General features: G+C 30.6%; 1 protein-coding gene across 18 annotated transcripts in view; it reads right to left on the bottom strand.

The window, feature by feature from the left end:
• Positions 1-590: 590 nt before the first annotated feature.
• The window catches only part of LOC139491997 (uncharacterized), an 81,163-nt gene continuing 65,418 nt past the window's right edge, over positions 591-16,335 (bottom strand). For 4 of the 18 annotated variants that reach the window (XM_071280061.1, XM_071280020.1, XM_071280052.1 and 1 more), the window contains 7 exons: positions 15,415-15,453; positions 13,509-13,544; positions 12,580-12,823; positions 12,198-12,262; positions 10,274-10,285; positions 4,188-4,341; positions 2,109-2,380 (listed from right to left, as the gene is read on the bottom strand). In XM_071280061.1, the coding sequence (XP_071136162.1) occupies positions 2,251-2,380; positions 4,188-4,341; positions 10,274-10,285; positions 12,198-12,262; positions 12,580-12,823; positions 13,509-13,544; positions 15,415-15,453 (680 nt within the window). In that variant the 3' untranslated portion in view covers positions 2,109-2,250. Of the gene's footprint in view, positions 2,381-3,436; positions 4,342-5,025; positions 5,046-5,764; positions 5,801-10,273; positions 10,286-11,140; positions 11,188-12,197; positions 12,263-12,579; positions 12,824-13,508; positions 13,545-15,414; positions 15,454-16,335 lie in introns of all 18 variants that reach the window. The other 14 variants (XM_071280071.1, XM_071280098.1, XM_071280080.1 and 11 more) reach the window with 12 other exon arrangements.

Raw genomic sequence — 16,335 nt, 5'->3', positions numbered from 1 at the left:
TCACAGCTACAAACAAATATAATGTCTCGAACCAATTAGCTTACAAATATGAAGCTTTGAACCAAATATCAAGTACCTTTGAATTGAGGTAAAGCAAGTTGTAAAGAAACGTCTTCTATATTAAGCAATGCAAATTACATATATATACATTATTTGGCCTTTTCAACTTTTTTGGATTCGAGCGTCACTGGTGAGTCTTTTGTAGACGAAACGTGTGTCTGGCGTATATACTAAATTTAGTCCTGGTATCTAAGATGAGTTTATTTATATGAATGCAGAAAACAGGAATGAATGTGAAAATATGTAACAATGTGTAGCTTACTGATATACATTGTATACCATATATATCACAAACTCTGCTTTGTAATTGCTGATAGAAATGCAACAGAAATATTAGACAGACATACAGATGTAGAAAATTACACCCCTACTCAGTTGGAACAGGGATTTTATTAGTTCAGTCTCAAGAAAATGTTTTAAAATCAACCTGATGTTAAGACTGTATCTATATGTTTTACTTACTCAGTCACCGAATTTAAGTTGGCTCCTGAACAATTATTGGAAATCTCAAAATTTAACAAATTAACAAAAAAGTTTCTATAAATTTATTTGTTTGATCCCATAAATGTCATGTAACCATATCAACGATGTAAAAAATAAGACTACTCAGTGTATCTATAAAATATAATAAAACTTACTATCACATAAACATAAGCAAGATCTGGTTCAACAAATCTTTCGGTTATAAAACTCCTCAGCAATGGAAATCAAGGGAAATGAAAGCAATATCTTTCATTAGAAACATTATAGAAAACTACTATTTAATTTTTAAACTGTGAGGTGGATTTTATTTAAAATAGATTTTTGTTGGAAGAATCAGTGTAAGATATAAAATATGGCCAATAATACCAATTCAATTTCATTTAGGGAGTCCAGAAAATGTCTGTTTAAATTGTAGTTTTGGGATGCATTAGTTATAAAACTATTTTCAATGTAGTGGATAAATGTGTGATTCAATAAAGCCGCCCTCATAGCTTAAGGATATAATATACAGCATGAAAGTAATGATTCTTAAACAAAACAAACTGAATATTCCTTATCATCAAATTTAAGGAACTTCAACATTTGCCATACAAAATTACGCCTTGAACAAGTAATCACTACAATTTATCATCTAATGTTCTTTATTGAGGAAGAGTTCATAAAAAGACAATACAATATTTAACAAAAATAAAAAAAATTAAATTTAATTCATTAAACATAATATTTGGCATCTTATAATTGTGGACGGAATGAATCATTGTATAAAAAATGTCTAGTATAAAATATCTTTGACACACCACCTATTCATATAATAGTAACAATAACATGTTTATATATGTTTATCTATACACACTAACAATGTATTTATATATCATTCTAGGATATACAAGGTCATGATATCTGAGCGAGCAATTAATCAACAATAAATACACACACACATAAAAAGACAAACATTAAGTAATGCATCTGCTTCAAGAATCTATATTAGCAACAGCCTTACTAAACATCTTTTGAAAAGTGTCATCAAATAAATTAATAACTCATTTATAATGCAATGAACAAATGCTCTGAAAGACACACATGCAGCAATATATAAACTACCAAAATTTAGTACAATTGTTTCCAATCATAAAAGCATCAAATTATTATTTGCAAAAATTGTATGACATCTATTCTACATTATGAAATTTGTCATGTTTTAATGTATAAAATATATAAAAACATTCAAAAAGAATGTATCATTCCACTTTAATTTTTCAAAGCAATGAGGTCTTGTTGCGATTAACAGAATACAGAAAAAAGGGCTAAAGAAGTGAGCCAAACAAATTCAGAGAATCTTCACTAAGGGGGCATTAAAACATAAAGAACAGAGAACAATGGTCCAATTTTTAAAAAAGAAAATGGACTTAACAATTAAAGAAAACATAAATAAAGATCCTCAGTATGGATTATAAAAAGATAATGAAATTTAATAAAACACTATTCAATATCACAATGTGGACAGTCACACTTATTGACAAAAATATAAATAATGTAAATAAAAAAAATCCATAAACTTGATAAATTTAGTGCTTGAATATATAGATGATAATCATAATTTTTTTAATTTGTTTTAATGAAGAAGAAGAAATACCCCAATAAAACAGGTAACAAATTGATGATAATATTAGAGATTAATGATCATCATAATGAATTGATGAGGTATTTTTATATTGGCACATCTTGTAGAGTAGGAGTTTCTGCTCTGGAACAGAGTGCTGTATCTTCCGTCTCAATGATGCAGTCCAAGTGTAGAATCTTTATAGGGCTATTGGCACGAGGACTACAGGGGGGAGTGCTGAAAGTATATAAGGTAAGATTGATCTGACTGTGTTTCACAATAATTCTGGCAATGTGCTTGAAATTCAGTCAGCAAAGAGAATAAAATATTTCTGAAATGTATAATGATGTTGATAGTTAAAAAAATATTAACCAGAGACTATTTTTTATCTTTTAACAGTCTCACTGGTATTTAGAAAACAAAAATGAACACTTTGACAAGTTTTGCACTTCTTATCACTTTTCTGGATTTTTCTTCTTCAGAAATGCTCAAACCTATTAAACAGTTTGAAAATTATACCATGTCTTCTTATTTTGTTTACATTTGAATGCTAATAATGTACAAATATGTTAAAATGTTAGGAGCTATATCATCAAACTAATAATTCAAAAGCTTGACCTTTCTTCTGTTTTTTTTCCAATTATTTGGTGCTTTGCTTTTTCTGTAAATTAATTAAGCCATATTTCACTATTTTTTCAAAAACTAGAATATTTTTCTCAACCTTAAAAAGCTTTACATGGTTTCTTTAAAAAAATCGCACAGTGTCATATTTGATGCAAAAATCTTTTATACCTACTAGCCCTTAAGCTCATTTCAAGAACATACTTTTACAGGTCTAAACAACTTTTTATGAACTTTCACTAGCCCAAACCAATTTTTATAATTACAAGCCATAGGCTTAGGGCTAGCATTTTATTTCAGTCTTAGACTGCAGTGAATGCCTGCTTAAAATTTGTTTGCATGTTGAAAAGATAGTTCTTTTGCTTATCTATTATTTTGCAAGCTGCATTTGTTGAATTTTGTTGTAGTTCTTGTGAAAAATAAGATATAACTGTTTAGTTAGTACCATGCTACCTATGAAATATCAACAACACATTTACATTTTTGCAGCCAAGAAAAATACTCATTCAATAAAAGACAAACTAATTATAGAATTGTTAGTTCTGAAAGTTTCAAGAATCATGCTTTCTAAAAAAAAGTTCTTGATTGTTGCCTGAAATTAAAATGTATTGCAGAAAACCTTAAATAAACATCTGTATTATATTAATATAATAATACTACAAACATGCTTACCATTGATGGATAATGAAAAACTATCTGATGAAGAAATGACAAAGGCACAGCACTCGGTACAAATTGCAGATCCCACCACCATAGAATTCACAGTCAGGCACACACCAACACAAGTTAACAATGTCAATAGGTTAAGCTAAGAAACACATCTGGTCAAATGTGACCTTAATGTTGTGCACAAATACTCTTCATGGTTTCATGTCGCTTGAATTTAAGTTTATAGCAAATAAACTGTCATGCTTTTTCTAAATATTCAAATATTTCAAAATATTTTTTCCGTCATAGATTTCAATTTGAGCAAGCATGATTATCAAATGATACTTTAAAAATTAAAAATCAATAAATTTCAGAACTGCTTTCTCAAGGCTTCAATCCAAGTTTCTTACAGATTCAAGACTATTATATCTAAAACAGTGTACTTATACAAAATAGTAAGCTATAGTTTAATCAAATCCAAATTAAAAACTATAAAATGCAGCATAAGAAAGGAATATATATAATTGTATTTAAAAATAGTGATTATCACAAATGAAATTAACACAGCTAAATTAAATGAAAATCATTTTAGTACAAAATGTTGCATGACGATGTATCTTAATGAAAGGCATTAAAATATGAAGAATAATGCAAGCATTACTACAAAATTATTATTCACTTATATTTGCTTTTAAAAAGTCAAATGCAAATTTGTCAGTATAAAAAAGCGTCATGATTTAATATGGCACAACATTATTGATGTGACTAGCTCTACCTATAAACTGTATCTTGTGGTGGCGGGTTATAGAAGTGTGATTGGCCTATCTGTGGTGATGAACCGAGCATCCGTGAAAGGTGTTGTTGATGAGGGTGATAGTAATCAGAAAGATCAGTTAATTCAGGTAGGGAGCCTTGAGGGGAACGCCAACCTAGTGAGGAAAAAAGGAAAATTTATTAGTGTTTGTGCAAATCTCGAAAAACCCAGTAACTCAAACTTGACTCTTTTCATGATTTTCCATTCAGTATTAATTCTGTGTTATAACCAATTCCTGAATTGCCCGAAAACATCAAATTGAGGATTTTTTTTTACATTTATTTCAGTAAAATTTATGGGAGACTGTCAAGTTTGAGCTACCTATGATCTGAAAAGATTTTATTTAGATGTGAAATGTGCTTTAAAAAAAAACAACTTTTAAAACTAACATGTGCATTTAGGTTATGGTATTTAGTACAATATCTTTCTTAAAAACTTTCAACTCTTTAATAATACTGGTCAACATCATTATAACATTCAAATGTCTAGATGCAATTTTAGTGTGTGTTTTTTTTTTTATCTAGACAATTTCCCACCTTTCAATTGATATATAAAACTATAACCCCAAAAACATTCTGCTTAGTTTCCAGCAAAAGGGAAAAAATGTAATTCAATAAATCATAATAAGGGAGATAATATCAAAAGTGCCAGTGCCTGGTGAATATGAGCAAATGAGTATATAGTTGTAACACTTATCCAAAATCCAACATAATATGTTCATGCATAAATATAATAACTGTAACTGTAACCAGTGCTGTCCATGTATACCAGAAAATTAATACAAACTTATAAGACTTACAATCGAAAAATATCAGTTTTCTGAAACAATGGAATTTTTAAATACTGTTATTCAATAAAGCATTTCCTTTGACATATATACACAAATAACAAGATGGAATTTAAAATGACCTACAAGACAACCTCCTCAATGGTCAGAATACTAGAATGTAAGCTTTAAAATATTTTTACAGGGAAGATATATATGGAAAAATTTATACACAAATAACAAGTTGGAAGTTAAATTACCAACAAAGACAAGACACTTCAATGGTAAGAATACTAAAATGTAAGCTTTAAGAATAGTTTTACAGGAAAGCCATAAATGGAAAATTTCACTATTGTCAAAGTTGATTTGAAAATGTCTAATTAACTGATTTCATACTGTAAATTATAGTGAATAATATTTGACTTTTAGATGGCTTCTTTGAAGATTAAGACATATACTTAATTCAAGTTCTCTCCCATTTGTATTAAAAAAAAGTCTTAAGATGTTCCGGGTTATTTCAAAATGTAGTACTTTGTTTGATTTTATGTGCTTTATTTATTTCAGACAGTGCTACCCTCTACAACACCTAAAGTTTAATAATGTATAACTTTTTACTTCCACTACTATTTTTTATTTATGATGATAATGAGTTGATGCAAGCATATACTGTGCATTCAGCCAAAACAAGTTATGATATGCAAAGAACTAAATTTATCCTCTAAACTGTATCCTACTACAACTAAATCTACCCCATTACAAACTTATGAAGTACCTTCCATTCAAATTTATGCTTTAAAACTGTAACTTGCTGAAATATGAAATTATTAAGATTAACTTCCCTTTATTTTTATATTAAATACTGAACTGTATACTGCTCAATATTGTTTACAACACTATTTCACACAGTCAAAATCCTGAATTGTATACTGCACAATAATGTTTACAATACTATTTCACACAGTTAAAATCCTGAACTGTATACTGCACAATAATGTTTACAACACTATTTCACACAATTAAAATCCTGAACTGTATACTGCACAACATTGTTTACAACACTATTTCACACAATCAAAATCCTGAACTGTATACTGCACAACATTGTTTACAACACTATTTCACACAATCAAAATCCTGAACTGTATACTGCACAACATTGTTTACAACACTATTTCACACATTCTATACTTAATGTCCTCGGTGCTATGGTCCTAACCAATGAAATGGTTGCATGCTGTCAAATCATTTGTCAATTCTGGTGCATATGTCAAGTGTTTTTATTGTCTCCGTTCTGTGACTCAATATTTAGGAGATAACTGTATTGTATTTCAGCATCAATTGGTGATTTGATGGTCACAAATAAAGTTTACTGGCGAAGCATTAGCAGAGATATTAAACGGGTATTTGCGACCATCAAATCACCAATTGATGACCTTGGAGCTTAAAATCGATATTGTTATCTCCATTCTAATGAAACTGACTGAAAACAACGTTAAAACATGTATTCAAAATTTGTCATATATCGTCTGCGCTTGCGCATACATTCCATAGCATCAACTGTCAATTTTGAAAGTTAGTGACTTTATCCAATTAAAATGAATGTTACAAACGTTGTTGCATTAGAATGCATTTAAATATGACTGTGCACAGATTGAAAGAAATTATAACTTCTAGGTAAAATGTTAACTCTGAAGTTTGTTCAAGGGGCTACCAGTGTTAGCCTTTGAAAGTAAAGTGACTGACAAAAGAAGCAATTATGACAAAAAGTGCAGATATGAGGAGCACAGACCAGGGAGAAAATTTAAGAATGAATATAAACAACATAAGCTTAATTAATAGATTTTTGTTTATGGACAGACAAAAATCTGTTTGGTCAGACACAACCTACAATACTGTCTTACCGATTGTCAGACAGAAACAACTAGAGGCTCTAAAGAGCCTGTGCCGCTCACCTTGGTCTATGTGAATATTAAACAAAGGAAGCAGATGGATTCATGACAAAATTGTGTTTTGGTAATGGTGATGTGTTTGTACATCTTACTTTACTAAACAGTCTTGCTGCTTACAATTATCTCTATCTATAATGAACTTGGCCCAGTAGTTTCAGTGGAAAATGTTAATAAAAATTTACAAATTTTATGAAAATTGTTAAAAATTTACTATAAAGGACAATAACTCCTTAGGGGGGTCAATTGACCATTTCGGTCATGTTGACTTATTTGTAAATCTTACTTTGCTGAACATTATTGCTGTTTACAGTTTATCTCTATAATAATATTCAAGATAATAACCAAAAACAGCAAAATTTCCTTAAAATTACCGATTCAGGGGCAGCAACCCAACAACGGGTTGCCGATTCATCTGAAAATTTCAGGGCATATAAATTTTGACTTGATGAACAATTTTACCCCTATGTCAGATTTGCTCTAAATGCTTTGGTTTTTGAGTTATAAGCCAAAAACTGCATTTTACCCTTATGTTCTATTTTTAGCCGTGGCGGCCATCTTGATTTGATGGCCGGGTCACCGGACACATTTTTTAAACTAGATACCCCAAATATGATTGTGGCTATGTTTGGATTAATTTGGACCAGTAGTTTCAGAGGAGAAGATTTTTGTAAAAGTTAACAACGACGGACGCAAAGTGAGGGGAAAAGAGTTTGACACAGACTGTTTACACAGTTTAAATCCTGAAGGTACTAATCCAACATCCTTTTTTAACCAACACATTTGCATGGTCCGAAAATATGCCTATCCTTGCAGAAAAAAACTGAGTATTCCAACACCCTGCTTAATCCAACATTTTTTTCTGGTCCCCCAGTGTGTCAAATAACACAGGTTCCACTGTATACTGCACCATATTGTTTTCAACACTATTTCGCAGAAACAAAATCTTGAACTGTTTACTGCCCAATATTGTTTACAATGCTTTTTACACAATTATACATTACAATAATTTAATTTTGGATGTAACACGTCTTCTGATTGGCTGACATTATTTTGTTATCAGCCCATAGACATAATTTAGTCATGTGACCGTGACATCATCGACGTTTTTTCATGGTTTTCTACGGTTTAAAATGGAATTTAGAATTAAATTATAAGAAATGACTGTAATATTTTTTCTGTCTATTCGAAATAACATAAAAAATGTGGTGCACACTGTTAAATAACCCGCTACGCGCGTTATTCAGTGTGCACCAATTTTTTTATGTTATTTCTTCATAGACAGAAAAAACACTACAGTCATTCCTTAAATATTGATTAATTTCAGACATAAAATCATAATTCAGAGATATAGACTTACAGATATCATATCATGGTGTACCTAAAATGCATTTAAAGTCATTTTGCTGTAATGTTTAGTACTATTAAAGAGTCCATTGTAGTCTTGTTTAGTACTATTTTTTTTAGTAAGATATTTACAGTGGTGACTTTTTAATATATAGCAGTACATCTTTTAGATGCATATACAGCCCCTTGCTGGATTTTGACCTAAAATATTTCCAAACAAGAATGTGTCCCCAGTACACGGATGTCCCACTCGCACTATCATTTTCTATGTTCAATGGACCGTGAATTTGAGGTAAAATGTTACTAAAAACTCTAATTTGGCATTGAAATTAGAAAGATCATATCATAGGGAACATGTGTACTATGTTTTAAGTTGATTGGACTTCAACTTCATCAAAAACTACCTTGACCAAAAACTTTAACCTGAAGCGGGACAGACGGACGAACGAACAGACGAACAAACAAACGGACGTAAGTGGGGCATAATATTGTAGGTGGGACATAAAACTATCAAACTTTACCAGTGTTGATGCTAATATAAAGGTTTTGTGAACTAGGAAAAAATTAATATGCTGAATTAGGAAAATAAGAAAAAACAGGAACAATGTCTTTTGTTTCATTAAAAGAACTAGAATTTATTCAAATAGGGAGAAGGTAAAGGATTAAAATTTCAATGAGCCTAATGCAAAGCTTAACCACACTGGCTGAAGCATAAAGAGCAGGAATCAACAAAACACAACATCACATCTAACTTTACCTAAGAAATGATGTGATACAATATAATTCATATAATCATCAAACTGTCTACAGACAACATCCCCCCCTTAAATAGTATTAAGTTGTATCTGTGAGAACATAAGTACCTAAATGGACTTGGTGTAACATAAATGATTAGTAACTTATTAATTGAGGAACAGAATATATTCATAATTTAACACACTTAGTGTTACCTTGTTGAATGTACAAGTACAAATCATTTCCTCTACTTCTGCTCTCTTTCTCACTCTCAAAAAGGGTGTTTGAAGATTTCATGTACATAAGAATAAAAGTAGGTTATATTTTTTGTGCAGTAAAATTAATAAGTGGTGAATTCTAAGTAAGCATAAAAGTTTATCAGCATGTAAACAGTGGTTACTTCTATAACATTTCAAATATATGTGTCAATTTAACTTTTTCAACTTCCATTTTAGGTCTTAATACTATCGAAACTTGCCTACCAATAAACCTTATTCTGGTAAAGGGAAGATGCATAAATACTGTCCTAAGAGCACTAAAAATAAATTATTCATAAAGAGGGGCAAAATTTAATAAACTAGTTTGATGCATTAACAGTAATAATATACAGGTAACCATTTGAAAATAATTATATATCAAAATTAATTTGCATGTTCCATTTCATTTACAGGCAAAAGAATTAAAACTGGACATGGATTGTTAAAAAACAAAAGTAATTCCTATACAATGATAATAAATGACACAAGTGTTTCAGCCTGTCTAATTGTTACTTTGGGTATAACTTTAGGGTTAAAACATTGGGATTTATCTTATACCAACACAATAAGGTATACATCTATTAAAAACAACCACTGTTTAGTGCTTTAGTAATACTAGTGTGGTATAAAAGGTGATATTTCAATGTCAAATTACTAAAGGTTATCAAATACCAATTTTCATTGATTTTAAGAACGCAGTGAGTGAATTCTTTTAAAAATCCTAAATATTTATCAAACTGAACTAAATGAGGTTTAAGAATAACTTCAGATAGAAAAAACTCTTTAACGCCAAAAACAAAAAAAATGTGAAAAATGAAATTATGTCAGACATAGTGATTGCTTATTCAGTTTTCTTCCCCTCATTTATTTTATTCAAAGCCTTATACATTGTATCTCCATTCACTTGTTTATCAATGACAACTGGTATATGTAGAAAATTATCAAGAATAAGGTAAAACTTGTACGTAAAAAAATAACAAAACATCTGCTACTTACAACATTCACAGACTAAAAATACAAAATAAATGGACATCTTTATACATAAGCTTCATAAATAACCCATTGCTCACCTTGCATATACACATTTTTCTGAATTGAATTGGGAATTTTTGTCACCTCCTGTTAAAACATTGTTTTAAAGTATCAACTTCAAGTACCTTAGGTTTTGATTTTACCATATAAAGCAGCTTGTGTAATGGTGGCCATATTGCTTGCTGTACACTATTATCTGAATGTTTAGGATATTGTTGTCAAATAGACTTGTGATAAAGCCAACACGAAAGCAAAGAAAGCTCAAAAGTAGCTCCTCTACAAATAGTGGAAGGTTTCAAACTCTTTATCATATTTGTTTGGCAAAGTGACTAAAATGACTGTTATATGTTGGCTTTTGACCAATAATAAATTTTGAACCTCCAGGAAAATTTCAAATATGGTCATATCCTACCCAATTAAGGTGAAACCTCAATTCCAGCAAAACAACAGGAAAAAAGTGCAAAGCTAATAACTGGAAAACAACCCCTCTCCCCTAAACTATAAATAGATAAACAATAGTTATCAAGGCACCACTACTCATAAAGCTTTGAAATATTCAAATTGTCTATTTATAGTTTCTGTACAAAGATTATTAAATCTTTTAAAACAAAACTGGAAATAAAAATAGAAATGCTATTAAAAATAATATCTATGGCGTAAACAACAAAAGGAAAATTTAAAAAAAAAAATGTGATTTTCCATAGTGAAACCTAAACCTCCATTGCCATACTGTACAGTGCCAAAACCCTATCATAACTGGTAATAGATAAACCAATGCAAATCTAAAATGCATCTACATCAATGCCCAAACCAAAGCAGTAAATTCCATACCAAAGTTTTTATTTTCATGTCTTCGTCTACTTCAACAGATTGGTCAGCTAATGAGCAAGAATCATATTTACATAGTTAGAACAGAAATTTTCATGTGATAAATACACCATAATAAATATTCCAATATGCAAATAATTTTTTGGTTCTTCTGTATTCAACAATAATCACAATTAGATTAAAAGATACATCCTGCACCCATGCTTTGCTTACAAGGATTTACAATGATCTGTTCTCCTTTCTGTTCTGGCAATTTTTAAATCAGCTGATGAAATTACTGCTTCTTTTTAAAAAAAAATGAGGAATGTGTCCATGGGACAAAGATGTTGCTCCTGCTTGCATATCATATAAAGTTATAAAGGGACATAACTGAAGAACGGTTAGAGTGAGCAGCTAAATTTGTACTTAATTTTTCCAATTTTTCCATTTGTAAAGGGGCATAACACTAGAACAGTTAACGTGACACCACCAAAATTCAAACTTCACATGTATATAATAGTAATAAGCATTGTGTATAAGTTTCATGGCAATTAGTTGAGGCAAACTAAAGTAAGAGAACAGAGACACATTTATCAATTTTTCAATTTGTAAAAGGAGGCACAACTCTAGAACTGCTAAAGTGATGCCACCAAAATTCAAACTTAATCTGCATTTAGATAGTACTAAGCATTGTGTACAAGTTTCATAACATTTGGTTAAGGCAAACTTAAGTTAGAAACGGCAACTAACTTTGGGACGTACGTACAGACAAGGGTAAAACTAAATGCCCCTTCTGCTACTGCGATGGCATAAAAATATGTGCTTTTTTTAAAAGAAAGAACCAGGCAATGCCAAAATGTCTTTAACACAGAGAGTACATCGGAGCATTGTCAGATCCTTGTAAGCAAAGTGTGAACACAGGATATGTATTGCAGAGTGTAATAAGAAGGATTTTTTTAAGACAATTCACATATAAGATTAATTACTATAGTGACAATAAACTTGAATAATTTACAGGAAAATATTGTTTATAAATTATTCCTATTTGAACGACTTTTTCTTACAGTGTATTCTATCTTACCATGTATCATATTATCATAGGCAAGTGATGATGGTGTGACTGGAGTTGAGGCCCTTGATCTTTTACTGAAGTAAAAAAACAATATTAAACATTTGATACATATAGACCAATAAACTATTTAATCAACAAAAATGCTTTAACTTTCTCTTTTTATCATGTGGTAGCATGCTGATTTTTAACACATACAAATATTCAATTTGATATCATTATGCCAAGAAGCATAAAATGCTTGATTGATTGAAAAGGATATGCTGCAAATTCTGTGAAGCAGATTATCAATAAAAAATGAAAATATAACCTTATCACAATTTGAAAAGAACTAGTTTTACTGTTGTGTTATTATTAGTATAAACTGAACCCATATTCAAAATCATAGACATACTAAGTCCTATTGGCAACAGCTGATCTTGGCCTTTGAAAATTATCTGGTAATCCATCTTTCCAGCCAGGAACATGTGAATTTCTAGGTCGTTGTGACATCTTTTCCCAGTGAAGGTCACGTCCTCCAGCCAACCATTCAGTTCCAGCTCTGACCTGTAGAACAGCACTTTTAGGTCTGTGATGAGGAGGTATTCCACGGCTAGCAGGAGAGGATGGTCTTTGAGGAGGAGGTGACTTTCTTCTTGCTGTAAAACACAATTTATCAATACAAAAAGCTTAGAGAGAATTATTGCCTAAAAGCATGATTATTATAACGGTGAAATACAGATGACTAGCTGTAATCTTCAAAGAAAGGCTACAGCTTGTTTCCATTTCTACTGATCGATGTGATGGATTACCAGAAGATAAATGGCAAAAGCAGCAGATATAATTCAGCAGATTCAGATAATCATGACATCTTAAAATAAAAATACATTTGTAACAGTGAACAAATATACTTCTGTACAATTTCAAAATTGTACAGGAATGAATGAATAAATATGTTTACCTGTACATACTAGTGACATTTTATAGACAAATACAAGACCTACACCTCAAAACATGTTCTGTTTACATTAAGGAAATAACAGCACTAAACTTAAAAGAAAATTGTTCTTGATATAGCTTAGAAATATTTTACTTGATAAAGGTTCTTATCAAAACACACACAACACACATTTAATAGTACTTTGAGGTATTTTATTAGGTGAAAGGAATAAAGATGCATGTCTGGAAATGGAAATTATAACATTGGAGATGTTTTATTATTAAGTGTGATAATTATTCAAAACTTAAGTCAAAAAGAGAAAAGATAATGTGACATTAAATTCTTATCAAGTGCATATCCAAAACCTGGTCCCACATCCGTGATATAACTCTCACACATCTTACCAGATCTCCCACGGAATCCAAGGGCTGGCATGATCACTAACATTATAAAAATAATTTTCAATTTATATTACTGACAATATACATCTATGATAGAACTTTCATTTTGTAGTTAAAAGTTGACATTATAATTTTTTTTTAACAACAATAGACCCTTTCGTTTATCATAACAGTGACCATACAAAAATTGAATTCTAAAGAAGAGATAAATTTTACATACATTTATTTTAATATTTTCTCATATAAACTTTGTCAACAATTTTCAATTATTAAATCAATTTCCATTGACTTTCAAATATTTTCTGCAAACAGTTTAAAAGGAAGACAGTTAAAAGATTATTCAAGTCATTGTGCCGTTTATGTAATAAGGAGATTCAAAAAATAAAACAGATGAAGTGCATCTAAAATGGAAAACAATGTAAACAGTGTGCTGGTCTAGATAGTGACACTTCTGTATCAAAATATAAAAATTTCACTAATTTGTGAATGTTGCTTTTTACCCAATTACACAGCATTTTGATGTGATATTTAACGATTATCGTTGATCATCTCAACAAGATTGATTTTCTCGCTTGAGCCGATACAGTGAAAGTAAGAAAAGCAATCGAGTTGAGATGATCAATGATTATCTGTTAATCACTATTTTACCTATGACGACATTGTCAATTTCATTGACAACACCATGTGCCCCCTTAGTTTCTAGCGATAATCTCCATATAACTTGATTCCGCTGAGAATGGAAATTATCAGTCAGCATGATCAAAGGAAAGTTTCTTAAATAGCGATAATAAAGGTTACATCACTATTCTAACTTTCCCCTTATCACTCAATAATGAAATGTTGGTCATGATGATCAAAATGTTTAAGTGTGCTATACAGTTCTGTGTAAGAGAAATGATATAGTGAAATTTCAGCATTCTTGGATTCTAATAACCAAGTCAGATACAACTAGATGTGTCAAAGCGACACGAATGGCCCCATCTCAAAAAGTTGAAAAATCCTCAATTTCAATAACACATGCATGACATGTGGACATAAACATGATGGTAGTCTCACATATCAAAAATCAGCTCAAATCTGGAGGCGTATAGAAAAATGTTTATATAACTGTGATTTTCAACAATTTTCAAAAGTTGTAAACCCTTTATTTTGTCAAAAATTAGCAGAGGGGAATGAAACTTAAACTTGATCTGTAACTCATCATGAGTAACTCACATACCCAAAATCAGCCCAATACCTGAAAGTGTTTAGAAAAAAAGTTTGTATAACTGTGATTTTCAACAATTTATCAAAGTCCATAGCCTGTAATTTCGGCAAAAATTAGCAGAGCTGAACAAAACTTAAACTTGATCTGTAACTCATCTTGGTTAATTCACATGCCAAAAATCATCCCAATATCTGAAAGCCTTTAGAAAAAAAGTCTGTATAACTGTGATTTTCAAAAATTTATCAAAGTCCAAAGCCCGTAATTTCGGCAAAAAATTAGCAGAGCGGAAAGAAACTTAAACTTGATCTGTAACTCATCATGGTTAACTCACATACCAAAAATCAGCCCAATATCTGAAGGTGTTTAGAAGAAAACTCTGTATAATGGTTTGTTGTGGAATGATGGATTGACTGAATTACAGAATTTCGGAATTACTTCGTTGCGCGCCATAAAAAAGCTTTTAGATTGTTACCATATGGTGTATGGAAAGATTGAAACTGTAAATTTAGAAACAAGCAAACTATCAAACTAGAGTCTAATGAAAAAAAAACCAATTTCAATGTAATATAAAATTTCCTTAAACAGAAGACAAATGATGATTTTACTTATTGCATTGTAATTAATACCTAATTGATATTGTGTGTATGCAATGAGTGTGTAATTTTAACTCTTGTGTACATGTCACACGTATATATAACTTACCACTAGGAGCAGGTGTTGCGATAATACTCAATAAAACATCTATATAATATATAGGTTAAATAACCGCTTAGTTCAACAATGCAATACTTGCAAGCAATACACAAATTGTGACAATTTTTGAAATCAATGGTTTAACTTTACTGTTGGCACAGTTTTGTCAGTTCTATTTCAGTTTTCCAAAGATATACATGAAATGAATGAAGAAAGTGTCCATGGGACACCAATGACCATACTTGAAAACATCCGTCAAATTCTACAATTTTTTAATTTACAAAGGTACATAACTTGTGAAAGTGAACGTTGATGCCACCCAAATTCAAAGTGGATCTATGTTTGGCAGTAATAAGCATTTTGTATAAGTTTTATAATATTTGGTTGAGGCAAATTTAAAGTCCTTCACCTTTCAACGGATACTTTACCTACTAAAATATTTGCTGCATAGTTTAAGATTTATACCTGTGTGTAGGAACTATATGTTTTAAATATGTACTACTTTCCAGATTGATTTTTTCTAACCAGGCCTGATAAGTAGGTGTTACATCTTACATAGTCTATCCAAACTATTTTTGCAAAGAACTCACTGTGACTTTGAGATGAAGAACAGCAATAAAAGTGCTGTTCCTTTTCTTTTTGTATGTTTTCTTGCTGTGTATTTACTAATTTTGTGTCATGGATGAATATCCCATATCCTTTGTTTTTCTATTAAAGATACAGAACAAAAACTATTTTTGGTTCAAACAGACATACAGCCAGATAAAACAAAATGCTCCCTTCACTTATCTTATTTATCATATTTGGCACAACTTTTTGGAATTTTGGGTCTTCAACTCTCTTCAACTTTATACTTGTTTGGCTTTCTTCCTATTTTGATCTGAGTGTCACTGATGAGTCTTATGTAGACAAAATGCGCATCTGGCATAT

This window comes from Mytilus edulis, chromosome 1 (genome assembly GCF_963676685.1).
Source record: "Mytilus edulis chromosome 1, xbMytEdul2.2, whole genome shotgun sequence".
NCBI lineage: Eukaryota > Metazoa > Mollusca > Bivalvia > Mytilida > Mytilidae > Mytilus > Mytilus edulis.
The sequence above is the reverse complement of the archived record's forward strand: the minus strand, read 5'-3'. Positions and strand labels throughout refer to the sequence as shown.